At 35.0% G+C, this 14,229-nt stretch overlaps 1 protein-coding gene across 5 annotated transcripts in view; it reads right to left on the bottom strand.

Annotated features, from left to right (window-relative positions):
- Positions 1–14,229, bottom strand: part of PARP11 (poly(ADP-ribose) polymerase family member 11) — a 38,231-nt gene that overhangs the window by 12,778 nt on the left and 11,224 nt on the right. For 2 of the 5 annotated variants that reach the window (XM_033117908.1, XM_033117910.1), the window contains exons 2-5: positions 6,537–6,651; positions 4,845–4,967; positions 3,875–3,995; positions 1,500–1,575 (exon numbers count right to left, since the gene is read on the bottom strand). In XM_033117908.1, the coding sequence (XP_032973799.1) occupies positions 1,500–1,575; positions 3,875–3,995; positions 4,845–4,964 (317 nt within the window). In that variant the 5' untranslated portion in view covers positions 4,965–4,967; positions 6,537–6,651. The remainder of the gene's footprint in view (positions 1–1,499; positions 1,576–3,874; positions 3,996–4,844; positions 4,968–6,536; positions 6,652–14,229) is intronic. The other 3 variants (XM_033117909.1, XM_033117911.1, XM_033117912.1) reach the window with 2 other exon arrangements.

Here is a 14,229-nt window from a genome sequence, read left to right as displayed (position 1 = left end):
TGCCTGTGACAATGAGTAACAAGAGTTTACCCAGTTTTTTGTTTTTTTTTTGCCTGAAGTATCTTTCAGCCGTGGGAAAGTTTCTTGTTTTTTTTCTTTTTAATTTTTGTAGCCCATAGCCTTGATTAACTGTAAAATCCTTGCCAATGGGAAACACGTACTATTTACCTTGCGTGCAATTAATGCTCAATATATTCCTTCAATAAATAAACATTTCTATGTCAGCATCTACTTGTCTTCTTCACTCTTCTGTGTCCTACCTACCTGATCTTCCTCTTTTACTATCTTGCTTATGATGCTCCGTTCCGGTTAGCTCTCTCCCTCCCCTGATTTGTTTTATGGTTTGTACCGTCTGTGAGAGAACAAAGCACTTGTCTGCCTCATGTGTTTCATCTCCCCACCAAAGTATACCAGATGTAGTAACACGCCATCACAGTAACAGTTGCCATTATTATGTCTCATTTTTTCCCAGGTTACATCCTCTTGGAAGATAAGTAATTCCTTTATTACATTCCTTGTACTTAAGAATGAGGATATGATGTGGTTGGTATGGATATAATATTTTCTACATTCCATAGAAGTATTAGAGCATTCCTTCTATAAGCACTTGAATAACTTTTGGATCATGATGCTAAAATATTAGCCAAAAGTCTCACGAAACAAACTGATAGAAACTTAAAAATGTTTCTTTCTTTATTCTGACCCTCTCAAAATACCTCCTTGGAAGGAACAAATAAGTATCCCTTACAATTCACACAGTAGCATTTTTTGTTTGTTTCATTTTAAATTCTTTGAACAGCAAGAATTTTAATACTTGCTTGAAGAATTATTCCAGAAAATAGGAGACACACTGTAAGATTTTCCCCTGCAATTCCATTCATTGGAATACTAAATATTAACTCTCTTCTGGCATTTCTACCTCTCTTTTCAGGCTATATAAAGCCAGAGACAGGAAAAGGAAAACTTGCAATCCAGATCCAGGGATGAAATAGCTGTGCTGTTGTCTCATTGTATTCTCATCTTCTTTAGGTCCGCTTTAGTACTGCAGATTTGAAATTGCTTCTAGGATTTGCTCAATGGAGATCAGTCAAGGTGGAGACAACGTGGGTAATTACTTAGGATTTATAGCCCAAATAACTGGGAGGTTCTGTGAGAGTATTTCCAAGGTAATTCAAACTTACCTCAGTAGGTGATTTTAAGGATTTATAGCAGAGACCATAAGGCTTCTATTTAACTACCATGAAAACTGTTCTAAAGCATTGAAAAATATAAACATAAAAGGGGAAATTAAAAGGATAATAGGAAAGGAAACATGGGCAGAAAATAATAATATTGCTATTTCATCAACTAATGTGAAATTCAGTAATGAAAAAGAATCAATGTTAAGATCATTAAAGAACCAACCAAGATATTTTCAGTCTATTTGTTCTCCTGTCAAACATTAAGAAAGAGGAGAGAAAAAAGGCCCACTCTTTCTACCTCTACTCTCTTTACAGTACCTGAAAGCACTGATAGAAAAGGGGGCTCTTTTTATTAAGCGCTGTTTTCCAGTGGTGAGATTTACTTGCTTCATTTCTGTATACAAAGACAAAGATATTAGATAAGTCAGAGAAACATATTGTCACGAAGAGATTTGTAGCCACCCTACACTGTGATCAGGAATCCCGGAGCGTTGGGAGTAGCCGACAAGCACAGTACAGTAAGGATCATAAAGTGCTATTCAGGGAGCCCAGCCCCTTTCTGAACTAAGCTCACACCTAAGAAAGCTAATCTCATACACTGCTCAGTATGCAGGGTTATTCCTTTCTTAGGGTAAATTGACACAAAACTAGGAGAGTTCACAACTTAGGAAAAGTAAGAGTACTGGAAAGAAAAATAAATTATAGCACTGAATCTTCCGGTTGGCTTATTAAGTGGAAAATATACTTTGATTTCTCCAAAAATTTTGGAAATGATTTAAAAACTACATTACCATTATAAAACTTACACAATTCACAGAATTTCAAAACTTTGTACATTTCTTGCCTTCTCTTTAAATTGTATACCTAAACCAAAAAATAGAAAACCTAGCTAGACTCAATACATACTTATATAAGAGATTCTAGTGACAAAGGACTAATTCCCTAAAGGTATCATTTTCTTTTTTCACCTGTGCTTCACCATGACAACTTTTACCAGGCCCATTTCTTCCCACAAAGTTCCCACAAAGTTAAGTACTAAGTCTTAATATGAGAATCTAGTCAGTTCATCTTATCAAACTGGCATCATTCCATTCCAAAATAAAGGGATTCATCAGCAAGGCGAATGCTGTATAAAATACATTCTTCCCTCTGTACTCTCCTAGACTCTGCACATATGGCCATTTCTACTGTGCAGGTAAAAAGCAAGATACCTCAGCACATGAAGTGAAACCTATGGCGTCTCCTTCTGATACCACAGCATTCTGAGTTTACTTCTCACCATTTTTATGGGGGAGAATCTGAGTTGGCTTGTGGCAGAATGGTTGGGGCTAATTTTGCAAATGGTACATATGACATGCTAATATCTATACCTTTGAAACAGTACCATTATATGGAGGCTGGGGAAATTTGAGTTATTATATATGACTCATATTCTTTAATTTAGAAAGTTTTTTAATAAACTGCATTGTCTGAGAGAAAGATTCAAAAAGTACAGTTTATTAGAAAGTATTCTTTCAGAAACACGTCGCTTGCCAAATTATCTGACCAAATGCTTTGACAAATTCCATCTCTATATGAATCTGATGTCTGTGCATACAATTAGGTCTCAGTATTGCTTCAAAACTGGCACTTGTACCCAAGACTGAAACGTCTACCATACACCTCGGTCTAGACAAATGATAATAGGAAAGGATAGGATACGATTAGGAAAGGATAATAGGAAAGACAAGGGCACGCAACCTATTTGTCTAATAAAAAACGTGATGGTTAGTCAGTCGTAAGAATCTAAAGGTTTCAACTCTTTATAATAAAAAACAAAATACTTTGGGGGGATAATAATCATTAGAGATTTAGTTGCATCAACCTCTTACTGGACAAATCGCCTTCCCCGTTTCTGGGCGTTGGCTCATCCAAGGAAATTTCCACCACAACACATAGTAACTCTGTCATAAAGACACTACTCGCAGAAACTGGGGAAGAACAGCTAGAGCACTGAGCTGTGAGGCAACCAAAATGCACTTTTATTAAGATGCTTCCCTACCCAGGTCTTGTTTGCCTCTAAAGCTGCAAACAGCTGTGCCCATAGCAGCTTGAAAGCGAAGGGGCTGAATCCAACAGGTTTTTCTTGGGGTACCTACAAATATGCCCATATATCATGGATGAAACCCAAAGTGCAGCTGATTTCTAGATTAGCCGGCTAATCTGTGAGAGCCAATGAAATCAGAAAATGGCAGACGGCAGTGTCCATTAAAAGAAGTTTTCTGGCAAAGACATCAAGAGGTGGGTCACTCATCTGAACTTTGATCTTAAAACTATCACCAACTACCTCAGACTTTGTCACTTGACCTTACAGAATAATCCTTAAAATAAAAAGGTTCCTATCTATTTCAAAAGAATAAAACAGTAGTTTGAAAGTGTTTGTGTTTCTTTGAAGAGAAGCATTCCATGAACACAGAATATATGACAACCTCCAATATGGTAGTATCTAGGGGCATGTAAGTACTCCTTTATAAAAGACAGTGTTGCTCAAGAAGCTTTTAAATCTTGATTTGTTTATAGAGGTATTTCTATGTGTTATAAAAAAGATTTGCTTCACTGTTTACCAATGTAGCAACTAATCGTGATCTTCAGAACTGCAGATTTTACCATATCGATATGCTAAAAACACACAACTACTAGGGGAGAAATCATACCTGCAAAGTCTATCTTGTAGCTGAATTTGGAAGTAGTAAAACAAATGGAGCCACAAGGATTTGTTTTGAAGCTTTTTTCGATATCTTCACTGGTAATTGAACACTGAATGTTGGTATCCAGCTTTAAGACAAACCAGAAAGTTTCATTTACCAGCTGTTCACATCAATGGCTTGGCCACAGAGGTGGTACTGTGGTCACAGAGACAGAGATGGTGGGACAAGGACACTTACTAATCACCTCTGCTAGTTCCCATCCCGACACACACGGAGAATCACAGCTAAGCCAGCATGTTCAAAAGTTTAAGGCTTTCCAGCAAAGAAACATCAACAACTGGGTACAATGCCTTTTTCCAAATTATTAAAATTTTTACAAATTATTACAGTAATTACACTTACTAAGTGGCTCAAATTAAATCTTCTTCTAGTCATCTTGTAAGTAAAAAACAAAAATGCTTTTGAGGATAGGTTCAAATCTCAGCTTAACCATTAAGTAGCTGTGTGACTGGACAAATTACATTATTTACTGGGTTTCACTTTCTTTGACTGTGAGACAGTGTTACCATCGGCTTCAGAGTTGTTGTGAGGTTAAAGGAGAAAAATATGTACAGCACCTAACAATACCTGGTGTACAGAAGGTGTTTAATATGGGCTTGTTCTCTTCCCTTTTTCTTTGTCCATCAAATCAAACTTGGGAGTTGCTCAGAGGTACTGATACCACGCAACTCAGTCACAATCGCCCTCTGTACACACAGTAAACACATACTGTTTCTTCTAAATAAATTACTGTGAAAACCTAGGGGAAAGAAGAGGAAAAGGACTAGAAGAATTTCTAGTTTTTCTTTTCATTAAGCTATCTGATTTCCTTAAGGTTTGATTTCTCTCAGGTTCTGCTCTTACTCATTTTATCCATCAGCTAGATGATGCTAAGTGAATCTACATCCCGTCTGCCAAATTCAAGGAAAGGAGATACCTGAAACATGTGCCACTTCCCACATTCTGCCAAGTAAAACCAGCCCCACTGGGTATCTGATGTGTCCATCTCATCCATCTCTGTCCTTTTGGGTAAGAATTCTTCTGCTTTGTGAAACATCTCCTGGAAAGGCAGAAAGAGGTAGAGGAAGAAATATTTTTCATACTAACCAATATATTTTTTTTTACAGATCACTTTCTTCTTACAAAGAACTATATTCCAAGAAGTGCCTTTCCCTCAATGACACCTTAAAAATAGCGTTCTATCTGGCATATTGGCACTTAAGATAAACATTTTTAAATGTTGACTATCATTTGCTTAACAAATAAGACAAAAACCGATCCACTTAGGTTGAATACATCAATGCACATTCAAGCATTTAAGTAAATTACATCAAAATCTATAAGCACTCCAGACTCTCACTATAGTACCAAGAAATTTCTGTCTTTTCCTATGTTCATTCCTGTATTTGGTCAAAAGGATCCATGCTATCATAAATAATTATGACCAAATATATCTAATTTTTGTATTAAACATTCATTATTTCATTTAATGACACGGAAAGATGTTTATAATATACAGTGCTCAGCACAAAGAAGGTTATAATAAATAGAAATAGTATAATCCAATTTTAATTAAAAAATACATCTATATTTACCCACATGAATGTGTATGTATGTACCTGTATATGTACACATACATATAGAAAAAAGTCTAGATGGATACAAAAATTTGTCATAGTCTTTTTAATATAAGGATAATAATAATAGTCCTTATATTGGTCTTACTATGTGCCAAGCACTGTTCTAAGTACTGTACAGATAATAACTCATTTAGGCCTCACAACAACCCGATAAGATAGGTACTATTATATCAAATTTATAAGTGAGGAAACTGAGGCACAGAGAGGTCATGCAATGGGGAAGCTGGGATTCTAACCCAAGCGGTCTTGATCTGGGGTCTGTGTACTTACCCGCCATGGTATACGGCTTTATACTTCATTATCAATGATTTTTATCACCTTGACTATATCAAGTAACTTGTACACACTACCTTTGAAAACTTTTAAATGTTCTTGGGTGGCGATTGTGATGAATAGGTCATCAGAAAAGGGGCAAAGAGGTTAGTCAAAGATTAAACTTTATCTGGAATGTGGCTTTCTGTCCTCATCCTCTCAGGGTTTTTTAATTACTAATTTACACAACTAATACATGAAAATATGCTCCTTGCAAAAAATTGGAACATTCGAGTTAAAGCTAAAGACATCACTTTCATTCCTGGTACCTTCTCACCTTCCATCTCCAGGGTTAACCGAGTATTAACTTACTATGTATCTTTCAGATCTTGCTCTCTGTCGCTCTCTCTCTGTGTCCATGTGTGTGTGTGTGTGTGTGTGTGTGTGTGTAATCATATACACACATACAAACATATATGGTTATTGGTGATTTGATTTCCTATATATTTGATTTTTTTTACAAAGAATATGTACTTGAGTAATTTACAAAACAGTTTTTAATTTCATCATTTAAAATGTCCATCCTGTACCCAGAAGCTGTGTAACCTGAGATAAGATCCCATTACCTTGTCTAGGCCACAGTTTCCTCTTCACAAAATGGAGATTAAAGGCTCCTTCCTCATTGGGTTGTGGTTAGAAATGAATTGGACAACGCAGTAAAGTACCAAGTACAGTACCTGAGCTCAGTGAAGGGGGCTTGTTACTTTTAATTCATGTTTTGAAACTCTCTCCAAGGAATGCTTTATGATTACTTTCTTGATTTTTCCTTCATGTTTTAAAGTTGACTGGCTGCTAAGAAATGAAAAATAGAACATCCTATGATCAAGAGCTTCAGTTGTAGGACCCACTATTTACCTTATATATTTTAAACAGATAATACAGGCAATGATTTAAAATTTAAGACCAATTGTACAGGTTAACTATTCACAACTCCTGCTTCTTCCTTCTATTGTTGTTCATGTCATTTGGCCATTTTACTCTGAGAGAGAAAGAAAGCAGCAGTGACCTAAATTCAGTTTTTCTTCTGAAAATAACCAGAAATATTTGGAAGGATGAGTTTGAATGTAACACTTAAGATAAGTACGTGGAATGCCACTCTGGGAGAGGTTGGCCTCTGGGGATTCTACTACAGGGGAAAGGCATACCTTAAGGACAAAGAGCTCCACATCTCTACATGAGGGGATTGACTTGATTTGGAACAGAAATTAGAAAACCTCATGCCTAAGAGCATTATAAAAAAAATGGAAATCTTGATGAAAAATGATTAGTGGGAGGCCCGAAGCTCTGATACAAGCAGAATGGCAGAGCAGGCAGCAGTTTGATATAGACAACAAGGGAGAGCCAACAGTCCTCCTGGGATTATGGTTAACCATGAGGCATGACCGTGTGATGCCATAAAACAAGTTTCAATAAATTTAAAAGGAATGAAATCATATAAAATATGTTTTCTAACCAAAATGGAGTTACAAATCGACAACAGAAACTTTGGGAAATTCACAAATATGTGAAATTAAACCACACACTACTAAATAACGAATGGGTCAAAATATAAATCACAATGGAAATTAAAAAGTATGTTGAGATGAATGAAAATTAAAACACAACATATCAAAACTTATGGGATGCATGCAGCTAAGCAGTGATCAGAGAAAATGTTATAGTTGTAAACACCTATATTAAAAAAGAAGAAAAATCTCAAATGAAAAAATAACATTCCACTTTAAGTAACTAGATAGAGAAGAGCAAACTAAACCCAAAAGAAGCAGAAAGAAAATAATAAAGGTTAGAGAAGGGGTAAAAAATGAAGTAGAGAATAGAAAACAAAAAATGAAGTAGAGAAAAAAACAAAACTTGGTTTTTTTGAAAGGAAAACAAACTGACAAAACTTTAAGTAGACTGACAAGGGGAAAAAAAGAGAGGAGACTCAAATTACTAAAATAAGGAATGAAAGAGGGGACATCAGCACTGATCTTACAGAAATAAAAAGGCTTATAAGGGAATAGTATGAACAACTGTTTCGCAAGAATTTAGGTAACTTAGATGAAATGAGCAAATTTCCAGACAAATACAAATCATTAAACTGACTCAAGAATATATAGAAAATCTAAAAAGGACTATAGCAAATAATGAGACCAAATTAGTAGTTTAAAAATTTTCCACAAAGAAAAGTCTAGTCCCAGATGGCTTCACTGGTGAAATCTACCAAATATTTACTGAAAAACAAATACCAATGCTTCACAAAGTCTTTCAAAAAAGTGAAAGAGGAAGGAATACTTCTCAACTCATTCTATGAGACTGACAGTACTCTGATTAAAAAAATAAAATAAAATAAAAGCAGAAAAAGACATCACAAGAAAAGAAAACTAGAGACCAGTGTCCCTTATGAATACAGAAGAAAAAAAGTCTTCAACAAAATACAGGCAAACTGAAAGTCTTCAACAAAATACTGGCAAACTGAATCCAGAAACATATAAATTGTATATACCATGACCAAATGAGATTTTTCCTGGGAATGAAAGGTTGGCTTAGCATTTAAAAAAATCAATTAATGCAATACACCACATTAATAGAATAAAAATAAAAATAAGTACAATCAGTTTAGTACACAAAGAAAAAGAATGTGACAAAATCCAATACCGTTTCATGACAAAAAAGGTCAACAAACTAGAATAGAAGGGAACTTTCTCAGTCTGATAAAGAACATCTACAAAAAAACTCAATAGCTAACATCATACCTATTGTTGAAAGACTGAAAGCTTTCTGGAAACAAGATGAGAATGTCTGTTCTGACTACTTCTAGTTAACATTGTACTGGAGGTTCCAGCCAGATTGGATAGAAGAGAGTAAAACTCTCTATTTGCAAATGACATGATTTTGTATTGAAAATTCTAAGGAATCTACTGAAGAACTACTAGAATTAATAAATGAGTTCTGTGAGCTTCAAGATATGATAAATATACAAAAAATTTCTATTAAATAAAAATATTTCTATTAACAATGACTATTCCAAAAATGAAATTAAGGGAACAATTCCATTTACAATAGTACCAAAAAGAATACTTAGATGTAAGTTTAACAAGATGTGCAAGACGTATACATTGAAAATTTCGTTAACACTGTTGAAAAAATTAAAGAAAATCTAAATAAATAGAGACATCCTATGTTCATGGATTGGAAAATGTAATACTGTTAATATGGCAATACCTCCCAAATTGATCTATGGATTCAATGTAATCCCTAACAAAATTCCTTCTGACCTTTGCAGAACTTGACAAGCTGATCCTAAAATTTATATGGAAATGAAAAGGCCCCAGAATAGCCAAGCAATATTGAAAAAAGAACAAATTTGGAGGATTCACACTTTCTGATTTCAAAACTTAAAAGAAAGCCACAGTAAACAAGAAAGTGTACGACTAGCATGAGGATAGACATATAGATAAGTGAAACAAAACTTAGGGTCTAGAAATAAACCCTTGCATCTATGGTCAATTGATTTTCAACATAGGTGCCAAGACAATCCAATGGAAAAGAACAGTTTTTTCAACAAATGCTTTTGGGACAACTAAATATCCCTATGAAAAAGAATGAAGATGGGCCCCTACTTAACTCACATCATACACAAAAATCTTTGTGACCTTAGGTTAGGCAGTGGTTTCTGAGACATGATACCAAAAGCACAAGCAATAAAAGAAAAAAAAGATAAATTGGACTACATCAAAATTAAAATTTTTTGTACTACAAATGGTATCTTCAAGAAAGTGAAAAGAATCCACAAAAAGGGAGAGAATAATTGCAAATCAGATATGATAAGGGACTTGTATCCAGAACACATAAAGAGCATTTACAATGCAATAAAATATAGGCAAATAATCCCATTTAAAATGAACACAAAATACATTAGTGATTGCTGAGGTCTGGCAAAACGGTGGAATGACTGCTAGTGATGAGGAGTTTTTTGGGGGGTGATAAAAATGTCCCAACATTAATTTGTGGTAATAGTTGCAAAAGCCTGGGAATCTACTAAAACCCATTGGATTGTACACTTTAAGTGGGTAAATTGTATGGTACGTGAATTGCATATAAATAAAACTATTCCTTTTAAAAGCTAAGAAACAAAGAATTGGACTCTTAAGAGCCAAGTATAAAATGATAATCTGAAAAGATGTTTCAAAGGCAACCATTCTGAAGGAAACAGATTCTAGAAGAGATTAGAAGCCTGAACAGAACGGTAGACAAAAAGAAAATTCACCAGAAATTATGGTAAGTTACTTGAAAGGCTTTTCTTTATACATTAAAAAATCAGGATGCGAGGTGAAGTCTCTAGGACAGCACAGAGTCAAGTCTCAGTCATAAGTTCCCTCATCTATTCCTGTTCTGCCAGGAACGCGTCTCCACTTGGTACCACAGTATCTCTTCTTTAGCACCAAACATCATGAAAGATTTTGCGGTTTTACTTTCTAGACTTTGTGTTAGAAAATGATAGGTATCTTTATAAACAGCTTTATTGAGGTATAATTGACAAACTGCACATACTGAAAGTGTACAACGTGGTAAGCTTTGACACGGTGTACTCATGAAACCATCACCATAATCGAGATGAGGAACATACCTATGACCCCCAAGTTTCTTCATGGCCATTCCCCTGCATCCAGGCAACCGCTAACCTGCTTTCTGTCACTATAGGTTAGTTTGCCTTTTCTCAAGATGAATATGAATGGAGTCATGTAATATGTACCCTTTTCTGTCTGGCTTCTTTCAGTCAGCATAAATATGTTGAGATTCATCCATGCTATTGTGTGTATCAAGAATTAATTCCTGTTTCCTGCTGAGTAGTATTCCATTATAGAGATATATCCGTTTGTCCCTTTACCTGTTGAACACCTGGGCAGTTTTTAGGTTTTACTATTATAAATAAAGCTGCTATAACGTTTATGTACGAGTCTTTGTATAAACATATGCTTTCTTTTCTCTTGGGTAAATACCTAGGAGTTCAATGGCTGATCATCTGATAGGGGTGTGCTTAAATTGCTAAGAAATTGCTCAACTTTAAAAAAGTGGATGCATGAATTTACATTCCCATCTGCAGTGTATGAGAGTTCTAGTTGTTCCACATCCTCACCAAGACTTTGTAATTTTAGACAATCTAATCGTATGTAGTGGTATCCCATTGGGTTTTAATTTGCATTTCCCTAATGAATAATGATGTTCAGCATCTTTTCATGTATTGTCTTCTTTGGTGCAGTGTGTTCAAATCTTTAGCTCATTTTTATTTTGGATTTTTCTTTTTACAGAATTTGAGAGTTAATATACCTGGGTACAAGTCCTTTTTCAGATGTACGTTTTACAAAAAATTTCCCCAGTCTGTGGTTTAGCTTTTCATCCTCCTAATTTAAACAGCAAAAGTTTTTAATTTTGATGAAGTCCAATTTATCAATTTGTTTTCTTTTATAGATCATGGATCTGGAGTCATATCTAAGGAATCACTGCCTAATCAATCGTTAACAAAGATTTTTTTCTCCTGCTTTCTTCTAGAAGTTTACATTATTTATAGCTGCATTTAGGTCTATAATCCATTTTAATTTGCATATATATATGAGGATGTGATGAAAAGTATGTATTGAGGTTCATTTTTTTGGCTTATGGACATTCAATTATTCCAGCACCACCATTGAAACAACTTTTTTCCTCCACTGAATCTTACCTTTATAAAAACTCGGTTGTCTATATGTTTGTAGGTCTATTTTTGGATTCTCTATTCTGTTCTAATAATCATTTTCTTATCTTGATGCCAATAATACACGGTTTTGACTACTGTAGTTTCACACTGAATCTTTAAATCAGGTAGTGCTAGCACTCCAAATTTCTTCTTCGTTTTCAGAATTGCTTTGACTATTCTAGACCCTTTCAATTTTGATTGGGATTGCACAGCGATCTGTCTGGAAAGAATTGGCAATATTCTTAACAATATTGAGTACTTAACAATATTGAGTACTTCAACCTATGAATGAGGTATATCTCTTGACTTATCGAGGTCTTTCATTTTTCAGTAATATTTTATAGATTTTAATGTACAGATCTTGAACATCATTTATGCAAGATTCACGCCTAAGTATTTCTTATACTATTGTAAGTAAAATTGTATTTTAAATTTCAATTTCTGACTGAAAGTTGCTAGCACATAGAGCTACACTGATTTTTGTATATGGACCCTGTACCCAGCAACTTATTAGTTCTAGGAGATTTTTGCACATCCCATCTGATTTTTACATACTTCTTATTGCACTGGATATAATCTCCAATACAATGTTAAATACACAATGGGCATCATTTCCTTGTTTCTAATCTTAGGGAGAAAGTATTCAGTCTTTCACTATCAAGTTTCATGTTAGATACAGGTGTTTAAAGGTGTTTTGTAGATGCCGCTAGTGTCAGAGGTCCCCAGGATCACCCTCACACTTACAGAAGGACTCACAGGACTCAGAAGTTGTTCTACTCGTTACAGTTTATTACAGTAAAAGTATACAGAGTGAAATAAACACAGGGAAAAAGCACACGAGGTGAAGTCGGAGAACAGGTACAAGCTTCCAACTGTCCCCTCCCAGTAGAGCAACACAGGACACATTTAGTTCTTCCAGCAATCACGTATGGCAGCCAGTGCAAAGTGCTGCCGATCAGAAAAGCTAAGCTGAGCCTAGGTGTCCCGGGATTTTGATTGGGAGTTAGTCATGTGAACATATAGCACCTGTATGACTGATTTTGGCTGCTGAAGTTCCCGATCTCCAGAGGGAAAGCCGGTATTCACCATAAATCACACCGTTAGAATAAACTACCTGGACAAACCGGTATAGCATTGCATGGCTCACGGTCTCAGGCATGCAAATACATTCATCAGACAAACCATTCCAAGAGCTCAGTTCCCTGGAGCTGGGCAAAGAACAGTCATGGAAACAGGTCTTCCTTGAGAATGTGCAGGGTTTGACCAACCCGGGCATGCTGAGTTTACACTTTTCCGCACATCCCTTATCTGGGTTGAGCAAATTCTCTTCTATTCCTAGGTTGTTTTTATCAACCTAGGATATTTGGATTATTTGGATTCTGTCAAATGTTTTTTCTGCATGCATCAAAATGATCATGTGGTTTGTCACTTTAGTTTGTTTTTATGGCAAATTATATTAACTGCTATTCAAATATTAAGACAAGCTTGCATTTTTGGGGAAAAACACCATTTGATAATGAAACCTTAACCTTCTTACATATTGCTATACTCAGTTTGCTAAAATTTTGTTTAGAATTCTTGCACTTATGTTCATTAGGGATATTGGTCTGTAGTTTTCCTATAATGTCTTCGATTTGTTTCAGTACCAGGATAATGACAGCTTCATAAAATGAGTTGTGAACTATTACCTTATCTTCAATTTTTTGAATGTTTGTGCAGAATTGGTATTATTTCTTCCTTAAATGTTTGTTACAATTCACCATAAAACCATCTGGGCCTGGAGTTTTCTTTGTGCTTTTTCTACAAATTCAAATTCTTTAATAGATAGTGGGCTATTCATTTTATTTATTTCTTGAGGTAGCTTTTTGTAGTTTGTATCTTAGACAGGTCCATTTTATCTAAGTTGTCATACTGATTGACATTAAGTTGTTCATAACATTCCCTTATTATCCTTTAATGTTTGAAGAACATGTAGTGATGTTACCTCTCCTTCTTAATATTGGTAATTTGTATTCTCTTTTTTTCCTGATCTGTCTGGCTAGAGGTTTATCAATTGTACTGATGTTTCCCAAAAAAGAGCTTTTCGTGTCACTGATTTTCTGTTACTTTCCATTTTAAATGATTCCCACTCCAAAGTTTATTTTCTTATTCCTGCTGAGTTTAATTTGCTTTTCCTTTTTGGATTCTTAAGGAGGAAGTAGACGCTGTGATCATTGATTTATGACATTTCTTCTTTTCTAACAGGCATTTATCTAGCTATAAGTTTCCCTTTAAGCACTGCTTTAGCAGCATTGTACAAATTTGATATATTGTTTTCATACTTTCTATTTTCCTTTTTTTCTTTCTTTGACCAAGGGGTTAAAGTATGTTATTTATTTAACAAACGCTTGGAGATTTTACAGATCTTTCCTTTATTGATTTCTAATTTAATTCCATTTTGATCAAATAGCACACTTCATACGACTTGGTTTCTTTTAAATTTATTGAGACTTCTTTTATGTCCCAGAGTATGGTCTATCTTGTTAAATGTTCTCCACAAAGTTGAAGAAAAGGTGTATTTAGCTGTTGTTGAGTGTCATGGTCTATAAACGTCAGTTAGGTCAAGTTGGTCAATAGCGTTGCTGTTGTGTCATAGTCAGCTATATCCCTGCTCA

This window comes from Rhinolophus ferrumequinum, chromosome 10 (assembly GCF_004115265.2).
Source record: "Rhinolophus ferrumequinum isolate MPI-CBG mRhiFer1 chromosome 10, mRhiFer1_v1.p, whole genome shotgun sequence".
NCBI lineage: Eukaryota > Metazoa > Chordata > Mammalia > Chiroptera > Rhinolophidae > Rhinolophus > Rhinolophus ferrumequinum.
Note: the sequence above shows the minus strand (reverse complement) of the source record. Positions and strands in the feature narration are given on the sequence as shown.